The following is a 15,536-nucleotide window of genomic DNA, read 5'->3' on the forward strand; positions in this document are numbered from 1 at the left end:
ACCGTAGTCACCTTCACAGAAAAATTTAACATTTTCTTCACATGCTTTCTTCAATTTTCGTTTTTTCAAACCAGACAGTTCCTGTTTATTATTATTATTATTATTATTATAATTAGCCATATGGTGCAAGGAAGCCTGAGGCTTTTGCTGCACCAGCCAAAAAAAAAAAAATTCTGAGTTACCCCTGAGAGAGAGAGAGAGAGAGAGAGAGAGAGAGAGAGAGAGAGAGAGAGAGAGGGGGGGGGGGGCAGAAATAGAAGAATGATAATATCCAGCTCAGGACCCTGGGTGTGCCAAGCCCATACTCACCAAATGGGCTTGGCACCTGGGGGTGTTATTCATTATTATTCTTTATTACAACCCACAATCTATTTTTCCTTATTTTCTGATGATAACAAAAAAATCTGAAATTAAATAATATTACAAACTTGTGATTTACATTACAGGTTGTTACTTACATTATTTAAATTGATTTGATTTGTATGAGAAATATTTACACACACAGTAATCTGCTCTACTCTCTGTTCTCGACTGGAATACACTTGAAGACGTGGCTACATAAGCACTTCTGTCCTCTGGAACAGGGGTTAGGAAGTAAAGAGAGCATGCATAATACTTTTACCAGTGTGACCACAGGCCATTGCTACAAAAAATCCATCGATCCTCCTACACCTCTGAAAAGTTAACTTACTGTCCAGCCAGGTTTCATCTAAAAAAACTAGGTTCTTCCCAGAATTTCCGTAATGCACAATTGCTCGTAAATACAATCAAACCTCTGTTTAATGAACTTCTTTATAGCAAATTTTTCTATTTAGTGAATTTTGTGAATTCCCCTTGGTCATTACATTTAAAATTGTTTCCATAGAACATAAAATTTCCATATAATGAATGGATTAGTCTCATGATGTCTGGCATTATAAAAATGCAAAATATGATGATTTCTCTTCATCATTCTTGAAATATCCTTATATTAATACTTGCTGAAATCATGTTACTAAAGTCATTCTTGAAGCAATGAAATCCATTATTTCTCATTCCATTCCAAACTCTCTTCCTTTATCTGAACGATGGTTCTTTAATAAACACTGTTCAGTATAAAAATTATCACATCTCCAGCTTAATTTTCTGCCTATACTAAAAGCTTGCAATAGTTGAAAATAAATTAGTAATACAATCAAAATTTATTTTGAAAAGTGTAAAAAAAAAAAAAAACTTGCTCCTTACTTCAAATGGCAGTCAAGCCTTCAGGTCTCTTGTCATAACCATTTGCTGAACCCTGTTATATCTTGATGATTCAGTTGTGTCTTAATCTAAAGATGATATTCACTTATTACTTTACTTTCACTCTTGCAGTGGTTATCTTGGTATATCTCCTACCATGGCAAACACATTCCATTCAGTGCTTTCCCTAGCTTTTTCTAAAAAGAAGATACTAGAAGAGTCCAGAATAATCTTGATGCTTGAAGTCCTGATGGTTGTTGTTATTGTTATTTGGTTTTTTAGGAGCATTAGCAACTAAGGCCATATTGCTCCGGGAACATGCGGTGGTCATTCCCTGACCTTTCCGCATCCTCCGTATTTGATGGTGACGGGCTTGAACCCCGGTCTAATCAAGAAGCGTGTGCTACGTACTGTTGCTCCTTCCCACCTGGCTACGGAGGTGCCTAAGTCCTGATGGCATTTTTACATACACGTCCATAAAATCTATACCACAAGGTTAATTCCTGGATTCTGACACCTTTTTTCATATTCATATTCCACTGGTGTTTTTCCTCTTTCACTGGAATTTGCTCCTATCAGGAGAAAATTCCTAAAACATGAAAAATTTTTTCCTTCCAATTATCATCCTATTACAGTTAGCTCTTTCCAAAGTAATGAAAAAATTTATCAATTTCAAACTGTTACACTATCTTGGAACTCTCCATCTAACGACTGTCAATGTATATTCTGTCACTGTTGATCTACTAGTGATATCTTGGCCTATTTTACTCATATTTGGACGAATTCAGTGAAACTCAAGTGCTGCTCTCAACTATTCTAAAGTTTTCAGTCATGTGCCGATCACAGTATTAATATCCCACTCTGATAAATTCTGCTCTGTAAACAGCTACCACCTCTTGCATATCCACCGTAAATGTTGATCATCAAGTAATTCTCCAGTGGAAGAGGACTTCGTTAATTTACCTTCTAAACCCCCAAACCTGTCTTATTTCTTGCAAAACAGAGGTTTCTGTTCCATTTCTTACCTTCATCATTAAGAATTGTAGATAAAATGAGATTAGACCTTTTGTAGTAGCTGTGGAAAGCTGCCAATTTTTTTTTTTTTTTGGTAGTTGTTGGCGCATAGGCTTCTGTGGCCATAATGCACCTCCCAAGGTTTTTGCAGTACTTTGATCCAAGCCCGAGGCGGGAATCGAACCCGCGACCTTTGGGTTGCCAGGCAGGCACTTTACCCATCCAGCTAGCCCGGTCGGCGGAAAGCTGCCAATAACCCAGCCAATGTACCAGATGCAATGAATGAGTACTTTGCATCAATCTTTAAGACAGAAGCCTCTTCTCCAACAGATTCACCAGCACAAGAAACTGTGCTGGTGAATCTGAGGACTATGAAAGCAGCAGTACAGAAATTAGAGAACTCATTACAAGAAAAATTTTCAGCCTGAAGACAAGTATGGCCCTAGAGTTCATAGCATATACCAGTTATTTTGAGGGAAACATTCAGGTTAATTATAGTTAATTAAGAGGGATTTATGAACTCCAGAATGATTTTATAGAATCGGATATGTGCCAATGTATCTGTAATCTATAAAGGTAACTCCAAGAACAAAGTTGGCAACTGTGGACCAGTCAGCCAGATTTCAATGGAAGAGAAAACCACTGGTAGAGAGATTTCAGTGGTAGCAGGCAACAACGAAGAATGCAACACATCATGATTTAAATGTAAATGATATTCTCAAAGGAATGTTGTGCACTTCTGTAAAGAAAAAAACCTTGTTTAATTTGATAAATTATTATGACAGTGTTAGTCATGAGTTTGACTTAGGAAATATTTTGAAAATTTTTATTGAATATGAATAAAGCATTTCACTTGATCCTGTGTAGACTGATATTATATGCTGAAACATACTAGAATTATAGATAAAATCCTCGATGGATTAAGAGATAGCTATGACAGGAGGCAAACAGTTAAAATTAATGATTACTTTTCAGAATGGATTTAGAAGTACGGTCTCTCAGGAAGTGCTGGGATTGCTCCTGTTTCTGATTTTCTTAAAACACATTGATGAAGAAGTACAGGGCATTGTAACAAAATTTGTAGATGATCTGAAGATCAGGAGGATAATTAGCAGTGCCAGGCAGCAACTCTTCACAACTTGGACAGACTTCAGAGATGGTCAGTTAAGTGGCAGCTATGTTTTAAAGTTACAAAGTACAAGGTTTTAAACTTGAAAAATACAAAATAATCTATCTACTTGGAGGGACCGAATTAAAAACAGCAGAAAACAAAGGGATTTTGGTATAATGATCCAATGAGAAGAAATTCCTTGTATAGTGTAAACAAGAGGAGAACGAGGTATGGTGTCCTGTCAATGATTTATTGAAAAATTGTATTGAGACAGGGAAATTATAATTTCATTAAAGAGAACAACTATGAAAGTGAACTTGGAATATTGTGTCCAGGTATGGAGAACATACCTAACAAAAAGACCTGGCTTCTTGAAAATGCCCAAAGACAGACAGCATGCCTAATAAGTTTGACAAAAAGGGTGTCCATATGAGGAGGGACTTCAGATATATGGTATATATAAACAGACTTAATTTCTCTCATGCATTTACTTTATGTATATAGGCTACTTTTTCTTAAAAACCTGTTAGCAATAGACACCATATTGATGAAAACAAACTATATCATAAATGAACTTACAGAGAGTAAATGAAAGTTAATGGTTAATCTTGGAAGAGGTTATAGTCGTAACTTTTACAAGGTTTATAATTACCACTGCTTTGAATTCTTGTTTGTAATCCTCAGTTTGTTGTTGTTTGATCACTTCATAAATGCCTAAAGCAATGCAAGGCACTCAAAGTCAAGAAATTATTTATAACATTGTACCACACCCTGTACTGGAATGGATGAAAGATTAAATAAAACATTTAATGAAATACTCTCTAAAATCATAGAAGCAAGACACACTTGGATACCATGTTTAGCCAGACGGTCTTTGATTATAATTCACCATACTACCTTAGTGTGAAAGAAAAAAAAAAATTCTATATCCTGTAGTAGTAATAATAACAGCAAGTAATAATAAAAGTAGTGATAAAAGCAAGCTTTATATAGCATCAGCCACAAAAAAAAAAAAAAAAAAAAAAAAAAAAATGCAGTTCACCCATCCGTACCCTTCAAAAATTAGTCTCCAGTTCTCCCTTGAATTACAGTTATGATCCTGTATTGCCATCAGGTTTCTTCTCCATATATTATGACATGGGTTAAGCAGGCAGCAATAACAAGTTAGGAGAAATATTTGAAAATTTTATAACAATAAACAAGTTGATAAAAAGTGTAATGATGCTATAGGGGGTAGAAACAGGAAATATGTATATAGGGTAAACATAAACCTATAAGAACAGAACACCTTGTGTTATTAAAGAAATATAGAAAAGAACAAACAATCAGAAATATTGTTACTGCAAAGAGCTCCTACAGATCCCAGATTGCTCACACTAACAATCTGAAAAAAAAAAAGTACTTCTTTGGAACATCATCATCCTAGCAATATGTAAGTATTGTACCCTAGTTTAATTTGGCTTTATCCAAAGAAGTCTCTAATCAGATAGGGATCATAACTAGTAAAGCTAAAATTTCCATTAAACTTTTTTATCCTAGGCAGTGAAGTGTTTTTAATTGCAACTGTTTACTGGAAAATGCCAATGACCTACTCAGATCACGTTGATATAAATAACAATTTTCAAGACAAAAGATACGATTTTTTTTCTGAAAAAAAAGATCTAAAATTATCCTCTGTCTTCAAGAGGAAAAATATATTTTTGGCAATCAAAACTATCAGTCAATTTTAGAACAGGTCTTATAATGGCCACTGAAAAGGATTCCGGGTTTTCAATAATAATTTTGCCAGACAGGATAAATATTATTCAAATTTTCTGCCTTTCCAATGGTGTATTATATGCTGCACAGTTGTGAGCACTATAAGCACTATAACCAAACAAGAAAAAAAAAAAAAAAAAAAAAAGGGATTAATTTCCGTATGATAAGTACTTTCTGTTTAGCTGCATGACGTTTGGATAAAGTAGTAGATTCCAGTTAATTTTCATTCTTGATATGAAACTTGAAGTGATAAAATGTTGAAAAGAGGACCACAGCAATTGTAACATACAGTTTTCAAATCCACATGCCATAAAACTATATGTCACACTGCTATTACGTGTACTTCATTTTGGCTTTTGCTCTAAGTATCAGAAAAACTTGTATATACAAAGTTTAAAAGTTATACTGCAAAATTATAGTGATAGTTCTATATAGAAGTACCACTTTAATTAAAAATTTTATATAAACATGTTCAATTATAAGAAGTTGTGGAGCTACGGCTGTTTGAATTTTTAAAAATGGCTATGGATTTCTGAAAGGGAAAATTAATAATAAAAATAAAATAAATTGACATGCACCTAATAGGTTCATGTTTGCTTATTCTTATTTTATTTATTTTATTAATTTTTACAATTCAAAACTCCATACCATTTTTTTTTTAAATTCAAATCTCCACAAGTGTTCAGATTCAGACATATGTTTGTATGTCTGATTCTGAATGGGTTGTAATGTACATAGTTTTTTTTTTATTTTAATTTTTGGCTAGTGTAGAAAAAGCCTGTGGTTTCACTGCATTATATGGTTAATATTAATATTGATAACTCTAACCAGGATCTGTCAGACCACATGCCAATGGATCTTTTGTGCTAGGTATCAACACTGCAGGCCAATGATGGAAGTTTGATAGGTTCTTGATATTGGTAAATCAATGTCTGATTGCCACAGTCTATTTGATTGTTGCCAATCAGATGCATCCCCTTCATGTTCATAACATATTAATCTTGTAATGGTTACTCTAGCAGGATAACACAAAATATTAAGGAATGGATCTTTACGATGGTTCCAGAATAATGACAGTGACTTTACTATTCTTCACTGGCCTGCTCAGCTACTGGATCTCAACCTGATTGAGCATCTGTGAGATGAGGTAGAATGAATTGTAATGTTGTAAGGTGGAAATATTCACAGCACAGCTCCACTGCTGTCAAACCTGAGACAACGGCTGAATATGATTAAGTTTGCATGGACTAATCATCCCTGCAGAATGCGTTCAACACCTCAGAGGGTCTATGCTCCTATGACTTGGGGCTGTTATGAGGGCTAAAGGAGGTGCTACTTATTCTTAGATCATTGTGTCTAATAAACTGACCAGTCAGTGTACAAAAGAATAAAATGCAGATAAAATACTTTATGTAACAATATTACATTATATGTTATATAATACAGCATTAAATAAGAATGGATACAATACCAAATATTAATTTATTTATTTATTAAATATTTTTGATAGTAAAAAACTAGATCCAAACTAGCATGCACAATCCACATTCTAACAGTTCCAAGAAATCTCATAGTTTGGTACATAGAATAAACCTTACAATTTTGGATCATACAGTCTAAAAAACGGTGTAATGGTGTGTGTGTGTGTGTGTGTGTGTGTGTGTGTGTGTGTGTGTGTGTGTGTGTGTGTGTGTTGATAAGAAATGCACATACTGTAATAACTGATAGACTTTCTGCCATGTCCATGATATTTCCATTCTCTCTTATTGGGGTACCTTGAACCTTTTCACCTGTAATAACAGAAAACAATAACTAGTAACTTATATTTTATAGTTCTTAATAAAAGAAGACATCAAGTTGAAGTAACATGAAAATAATACAACTTATTCTACTAAATCATAATGTTATGCATTCGTAAGCAAAAATAACATGGTAAAATCTCAATAATGGAACCGAAACTAACAGTAAAATTTAATTTGAAGAAAAATGTTGGTCCACTTGATGCTGAAGGTTTAACTGTTGATGATTCTGCTCAGGTTGCTGACAAACTGATTAAGCATTTTGCATCTACATTCATGGATGAAGAATTCTTTAGGAAGGTGAATGCCGGAGGTTGATCAAAATCTAACGTGAAGCTAAATGATTTTATGATTACTGAGGAAAGTGGAAGAGCAATTATTGAAGTTTAACACAAAAATGGCAGCTGGATTGGATCAGATCTGTCCAATTATATTAAGGGATACAAACAGCAAAGGAAGATCTTGTCTAACCAACCTTGTTACTTCATCCAAGGAGTTGGATGCAAAAAATAATTTTGATACTGTTCACATAAAAGATCGCCATACAAATTAGAGCAATGTGGCACTAAGGACATGTCACTGCTTTTGATAAAGGGGATGGATGAGTGGGAGAAGACAGAGTGGTTATAGCTGGACACCACTGTTCAGGGTGGTTAATGACATTAATCAGGGTAAGCTATTGCAATAAGTTCTAAAAAAATTAGGCAGATGGGCTGAGAAATAGCAGATGAAGTTTAACATTGACAAATGCAAGGTACTGTATATGGACAGCAGTAATTCCAGATTAACAAACAAATTGTGTGATACTACAAACACAGTAGTGGGGAAAAAAAAAAAAAACTGGGGGTAATTGTGCAGTCAGATATGAAGTTCTCTGAGCAATGCTGAGCAAAGGAGGTGATTATCACACTGTACAAGGGGGTTAGGCCACATACTTGAGATGTCGTCTTGAGTCTGGATGCTTCATTTTAGGAGGGACATTGATCTGTTGGAATGCAGATAAGGGGAATGAGACTGGTGAAGGGAACAAAAGAGTGGGCTTACCAAGAAAGGCTTCATTTCTGCAAATTGCAGTGATTGGAGACTAGGCACCTGCAAGGTGAGCTGATTGAGGTGTTTAAGGTTTTGAATGGATTGAGCAAGCTCAATACCGATGGCATTCTTCCTCTTATTAAGACTACACACATGAAGGGGCATAAATTTAAACTGAGGAAGGCTGGTTGCAAGACATGTGCGGAGGTTTGTCTTCAGCCAGCAAGTGGTTGAGTGTTGGAACAAACTTCCATCTGTTGATGTGGAAGTGGGTAATTTGAATAAATTCAAAGAAGAACTATACAAATTATTGGAGGGGATGGACAGAACAAGGTGATATGGGGATTTTTTTTTTTTTTTTGCTGATTATTTACAAGTTTGCTTTCTTACATAATATGCCCCTACTACTACTACTACTCATTTGTTCTGTCCTTACTTTTTCAATATTCTTTCAGTAGGCAAAATCACTTGATCAGTGGCTATCAGATGAGAGTACACGTGAATGGTCGAAGAATTTTGAGCTTATGGGAATGGATAAGTTTATTTGAAATTTTTACTGTCTTTTTGATTAATTAACATATTAAATTGTGTTTGACAAATAGTTTCATAGTCTTAGTCAAGTTCAGTATCTTTTACTTTTAAATTTAACTAGCAATTTTGTAAATTACAACTTACTATTTGTAGCAATATTTTATTCGTATTTTGGTATAAATATTGTAACATGTAACTAGTAGTGCAGTGGAATAGTAGGGTTCAATTGTATATAAATAAATAGCTCAAAGATTCTAATCACTTTTAGGCATATATTTATTTATTTATATTTTAGCTAAGAAATTTTACTTTTTAGTAAAGATATCACTAATTTAAACTGCAATTGTAAGGATATTGCGTAATGTCTATCTTGAACTTGACAGTGTAAGGTATAACGTAAAATTTGATAGCATGAGAATTATCACTGCATTTAGGAATCTATTAGCTTAGTGTAGTATTGTCAGTTAATCAATTAAATCGATTAATTTTATTAATTTTCATTGTTGATCAATTAAATGGTATTTAAATGGAAATCATGCCGCAGGCTACAACAGCAAAGCAATGGGCACAAAGTAGTGGGAGTGCTGCGGTTCGGGGAAGAACCAAAGGGGGCCATTCTTGAACACACCACAGCCTGGTGGGTTTCTGCTGCTGCTGTATCGTTAAGAAGGAAACAAAACTTGATGCAAGCATGTTGCTCTCTCACATCAGCCATACCAACAATCACAAACTATGCAAAACACACTGCCAAAGAACTGCATAGTGGCACACTCATTCACAAACAATGCATGCATGGCACCACAAGTCCATACTACACGTAGTTTCCGCACAACATTAAAATTTTGGGAACATTTGAGTAGCACCTTAAATGGGTTGAGCAGGCTCAATTCTGACCTGATTCTTCCTCTTGCTCAGCTTACAAACCTGAGGGGATATAGATTCAAACTGAGGAAAGACAGTTGTAGAATAGATGTGCAGAAGTTTGCCTTTAGCCGGTAGCTGATTGCTGGAACAGACTTTCATCTGTTTTTGTGGAAGTTGATAGCTTAAATAAATTTAAGGCTGAACTAGACAAACATTTGGAGTGATCAGATGGGTGAAATGGGAAGGTTTCTTTTTTTTTTTTTTTTTTGGCTGATGCTCTATAAGTTTGCTTTATTGCATCATATGGCTCAACTGATGCTAATGGCAATTTCCTAATAAAAGGAATAGATAGGTCATATGAGTATGGTATTCGGATTCTAGCTAGGATTACTTCTTGTTTGTCTGTATTGAAGTTGGAAGCCCATAATATTCATACAGGTTTAATTTGAATGAGTATGTATTCGCCTTTACCCCTGAATGTCCATCATCCTTTACATCTACTTTGTGTATTCATTTTGTAATCAGTGAATGATACTAGAAAATTAGTTGTGGCTGTGCTGGATGGATGTTTGATAGCATCATCCACGATTTCATTTCCTGGTATTCCAGTATAGCCCGGGATCCAACAGAAGGCAATCTTTTGCGGATGCTTGCTGAGTTAAACCAGTTATTTTCTGTTGAGCTTTAATAAGGGATGAGGATGAGTAGGTGGGGTGATTTTGCATGGTTAATAAGGCACTTTGCAAATCTGTGTATATTAACTATTTTGGATTAAGAAGTAGAAAATATTTTCTAGATCAAGTTTTATACACGGACAAGTGGACTGTGTTATGCAAGTATACATTCAAAAACAGGTGCATGTATACTTGCATGTATACCAATGCAAGGAGTATAGTTAATAAATTTGAGTTTGAAGATATCAAAGGCGGATATTGTTGGGATATCAGAGACATGGTGCCACACAGATATAAGCAGTGCAGAATTGGAATTTGGGGAGTACAGTGTATACAGAAAGGATAGACAGGACAGGAAGGGAGGAGAGGTTATGCTGTTAGTTAAGAAACAAAATCTAAGGAAGTGCATCCAATTGACATTGGTGGACAATGCAATGTTGAGTTAGTCTGGTGTGACATGAGCACTGGGAAAGGGAAAATGAGAGTAGGTGTATGTTATAGGCCTAATGAATCTTATGAGTATAATGGGCAATTGTGCAGAGAAACAGAGTGGGCCAGTAAATGAAAATGTCTTATAATGGGGGATTTTAACTTTCCAGATATTGACTGGAACTTCTGGGTTGGTCACTCACATACTAGCAAGTCATTTGTAGGTTTATTGTATGACTGTTTTCTACAGCAATATGTCCGAGGGCAACCAGAGTGAGTAATACTCTTGATCTGATTATCAACAATTATTCTTCATGCATTAAGAATTTGTAGATAAAGGAACCGCTTGGTGACAGTAATCACAATGTACTGATGTAGGATTTACTTAAAAATGTAACTACAATCAAGGGTAAAGGGAAGGTCTTTTGCTTTCGTAAAGGTGACTACAGAGGTCTCAGATAGTTTTTAAATTCTATACAGTGGGATCAACTGATGATGTTACCAATGTTGAATTCTAAATGGGAAGCCTTCAGGGACTTAATCTTGGAGGCTACTAGGCTTTTCATACCAACTAAGAAATACTGTTTAGGTTTGGGCCAAAATGGCTATCAGATGAATTAATGAGGCTCATGACAGAGAAGAAAAACGTATGGGATGAATATAAATTATAAAGTGACATGGAAGCCTACGGCACATATAAAATAGTCTGTAATCAAGTCGCAAAGAAGGTTAGGCAGACAAAGGCAGATTACAAGAAATCTTTGGAAAAAGATGCAAAGAAAAACAGCAAAGAGTTCTTATGAACTCTAGAAGGAAAGGGATGAATCAGATTGGACCACTTAAGGGTTAACTATTGATGATCATGCTCAGGTAGCTGATAAACTGAATGAGTATTTTGTATCTACATTCACACATAGGATTTATTCAAGGAGGGGAATGCCAGAAGCTTATCAAACTCTAACAGAGAGCTAAGTGATTTTGTAATAAATGAGAGCAAAGTGAAGGAGAAATTGTTTAAGTTAAACATAAGGAAGGCACCTGGGGTGGACGGAATCTATCCAGTTATATTAAAGGAGGCAGCAAAGGAAGTAAGCAAACCCATAGGCCATAATTATGAGAGCTTCCTTGCACTCAGGGAAGGTTCTCATGGACTAGAGGTGTGCAAATGTATCACCAATTCACAAAGGGGTTCACAAAAGGTGACGCAAGTAACTATAGACTGTTAGTTTAACTTGTGTTCCGGGGAAAACAATGGAGTGACTGGTTACAGAAGCACTGCAGGATCATCTAGACAAGACTGCAGGAATAGTTACGAAACACTTTAATTTTGTTAACGGGAGGTCTTGTCTGACCAATGTGATTGGATACTATGATGTGGTCCCAAAGGAACTGGATGCAAAATATAATTCTGATATCATATACTTGGATTTCAGGAAAGCTTTTGATACTGTTGCACATAGAAGACTGCTGTACAAATGAAAGCAGTACGGCATTAAGGGTAAGTTGCTACAATGAATAAAGGTATGGTTGGGTGGGAGATGACAGAGAGTGGTAATCAAAGGCACTGCTCTTCGTGGACGAATGTTATTAGTGGAGTTTCCCAGGGTTCGGTGCTGGGCCCATTGTTGTTTTGTGTATTCATCAATGATATTGATGAAGGTATATCAGGCTTAATGTCCATGTTTGCAGATGATACAAAGGTTGGCAGGGTTGTTAACGATAGTAAAGACAGTATGCTACTCCAACTGGATCTAGATAAGTTGGGCAAATGGACTGAGAAGTACTGCAAATCCAAGAGAAATGTACCAACTGTGTGGTACTACACTCAGGGAAGTGGACAGTGAAAAAGACCTGGGGGAATTGTGCAGTCAGATATGAAGTTCGCTGAGCAGTGCTGATGGGCTGTCAGGGCAGGTCATGAAGTCTTGTCAATGATATATAAGAATTTTGCTAGCTGGGACAGGGAGGTGATTATCCTGTTGTATAAGGCAATGGTCAGGCCACACCTTGAGTACTGTATACAGGTCTGGTGGCCTCATTTTAGGAAGAATTTAGAGTTGCTAGAAGGAGTACAAAGAAGGACAACAAGATTGGTGAGGGAACAAAGGGGTGCTCGCACAAGAAACGCTTAAGTTCTGCAAATTGCAGCACCTGGAGATGATATGATTGAGGTGTATAACGCTTGAATGGGTTGAGCAAGATGAATGCTGAAGGGATTCTTCCTATTGCTCAGATTAAGAAGCTGAGGGGGCATAGATTCAAACTGAGGAAAGATGGTTGTGGAATAGATGTGTGGAAATTTGCCTTTAGCCAGTGGGTAGTTGACTGGTGGAACAAACTTCCATCTCTTGTTGTGGAAGTTGATAGCCTAAATACTAAATAAATTTAAGGCTGAGCTTTACAGGCATTTAGAATGAATGGAGAAGTGAAATGGGAGTTTTTTTGTTTTTTTTCGGCTGATGCTGCATAAGCTTGCTTTCTTGCATCGTATGACTCTACTAATGCTAATGCTACATTCTGTGGGAAAATATACAATAATGGTAGTCAGGAGTACTCACACTGCAAATAAAAGAAATAGTATACAAATAAATTTGCAACACATTACCTTCTAACTCGCTTGTCTCTTCTCCTATTTCAATTTTTTCATCATAAGGATGGTTTTTTAATATTGTTACCTATGAAAGAAAAGTACAGGTACAAGTTTAGTTGGATCCAGTAATAACTGCAAAAAACTAAATAAACAAAAATTAGAATGAACCATATTTAATGTTCACTATCTCCTTTCCCTGAAAAAAAAAAAAAAAAAAAAAACCTGGATCCCAAAACTTAAGTCACAAAACAGAGCATACTGCAGGAAAGCATAAAAATATTGAAGTGCAACTTCACAAGTAGGCTATATTTATTAAGTATTACAGACTGGTAAACAGAACAAAATTAGTTTCATTAAACCTTTCACAAGTATGCACATATATAATTATTTTCCACATGTGGAAACAAAAAGTATATATTTACAAAAAAAAAACACATGCATTTTTTTTTTCCCAAAAGCAGAATACTTCTTTCTTGGATCAAAGAAAGAGAAAGCAAGGTATGTTGATGTATATTGAAACATGCCATTACTACAAAATAAAGCAATTTTAAAAAAATTCTTTATCCTTCACTATTTTAACAATGATACTTTTATTTTATTAAACAATGTTTTTTAATAAATTCAATTCTACCAAAAATGTTATTTAAGCAAGTGCATCAGTGTACTACATACACAAGCAGTGACTGAGGTGATTTTTGTAGTCATATTATTATTATTATTATTATTATTTATTATTATTAGCCATATGGTGCAAGGAAGCCCAAGGCTTATGCTGCACTGGCCAAAAAAAAATTTTCCGAGTTATCCTGAGAGAGTGAGAGCGAGAGAGAGAGAATTCACCAAGAAAGAGATGAATGATGATATCCAGCTCGGGACCTTGGATGTGCCAAGCCTATATTTCTTGAATCTTAACACACATAATTTTGTAGAAGAATAATATAAGAGAAATTTACCTCAATACGACATGTAGAACACTTCTATGACAGGTAGAACACTTCCGTATGATACTCTCCAGAATTTAAAACGAATATAACATTAACACAAAATGATTACAGTACAAAATAAATTGAAACAATATTCAACACTTGTTCACATGCATACACCACATCAATAGGATGCTCAGGGGTCCTACTTTTTCTAAAACAGTTACAAAAATATAATAAATAAAAATTTTCGTAACGGAAACATGCATCCTCCTTACGACACGGCTGAGTTATAAAACGATGTGTAACACTTTGGACTCCGGAAAATGTGATTACTTTACATTATGAAGATTTATTCTTAACTCTTCCATATATTTATTTATGGATAAAATCCTTAATAACCATTCAACACATCTCTATTTCTTTAAATTTATGCCAACATGTTACAAAATGGACGTTTCCTAATTTTTTAAAATTTTAAATTAGTGACAAAACTATCAGGCTCCGGATTCAACACCACGGTTGGGGGTGGGGGAGGAGAACAGCAGAACGGATAGTTAATTTGCCATCGTTGTTCGAAAGAGCACGGAAGGACCAGTTCGTAAATCTAGCGCGGGGGAGGGGGGAAATTTGTAGTTACGCTCTTGATTTAAATGCCACGTTTTGTTTCAAAAATTAAATAAAAATTGATCTCACATTATCGTCAACAACATCGTCTTCTGCTCCTAAAGGCTGAACTTCGTTTACATCATCATTAGCCCCAAAAGGCTGAACTTCATTTGCATCAGAAGCGGTTGCCATCACGAAACAGTACTACTCTGCTCTTCCAGTATCATTTACTGATGTTTACATTCAGAGGAATGCTGCGCATGGAATCTTGGGGGGAAAATTTTTGAGTTAAAAATTATTCATATTATTACTTATAATGACCCATTTTACAGCCTCACCCAAAATAACATGTATTGTGATTATTCGCGATTTTTTTTTTTTTTTTTTCTAAGCAACAAAAAATTAGCTGCTTCCGAAAAATTAGCGTCTGTAGTGATTATTGAATTTTTCGTTTTTTTCTTATTTATTTTTCTGTAATACCAATACAGTTTGCAATATTTATGTTTAATTACACAAGCCGATTGCATAATATGGGAGTTTGTAGTGGATGGATAATTAAAACTGGGCAATATCCCAAATCCACCATAGAACTAAATATAAATCATCATTCATCAGCATATGCTACACTACCTGATTCATCTAAAAATTGATTTTGCGTGTTTATAAGTAGCCAAAGCAAAAACATGCGACACTATTTCTGATATCACATTCTGCACTACTCAAAATTGCTTTACAACCAAGTTTCTCACCCTCTGAATTATGTATATTGTGGTGCCCCCTATATATATATATATATATATATATAAAAAAAAAATGGAACAATGTATAACTAAAATCGAACGACAGCACATAAAATTTAAACTCTTTATATTTGTAATGTAAATTAAATAAACTCAGCTCTCCTGTAGAAGAAACGAATTATTGTTATTTCCTCATATAAAGAGGTTACACGTTCACTAACTTATGCCAAAGCATAAACCA

General features: G+C 35.1%; 1 protein-coding gene across 3 annotated transcripts in view; it reads right to left on the bottom strand.

The window, feature by feature from the left end:
• The window catches only part of IFT46 (intraflagellar transport 46), a 181,465-nt gene extending 166,163 nt beyond the window's left edge, over positions 1-15,302 (bottom strand). Inside the window, exons 1-3 of one of the 3 annotated variants that reach the window (XM_090375072.1) lie at positions 15,186-15,302; positions 13,039-13,108; positions 6,818-6,894 (exon numbers count right to left, since the gene is read on the bottom strand). In XM_090375072.1, the coding sequence (XP_090231198.1) occupies positions 6,818-6,894; positions 13,039-13,108; positions 15,186-15,194 (156 nt within the window). In that variant the 5' untranslated portion in view covers positions 15,195-15,302. Of the gene's footprint in view, positions 1-6,817; positions 6,895-13,038; positions 13,109-13,976; positions 14,154-14,642; positions 14,882-15,185 lie in introns of those variants that run through there. The other 2 variants (XM_090375065.1, XM_090375080.1) reach the window with 2 other exon arrangements.
• Between the last annotated feature and the right edge of the window lie 234 nt (positions 15,303-15,536).

The sequence above is a fragment of the Mastigoproctus giganteus genome, chromosome 1 (assembly GCF_048544385.1).
Source record: "Mastigoproctus giganteus isolate SK-2022 chromosome 1, ASM4854438v1, whole genome shotgun sequence".
NCBI lineage: Eukaryota > Metazoa > Arthropoda > Arachnida > Uropygi > Thelyphonidae > Mastigoproctus > Mastigoproctus giganteus.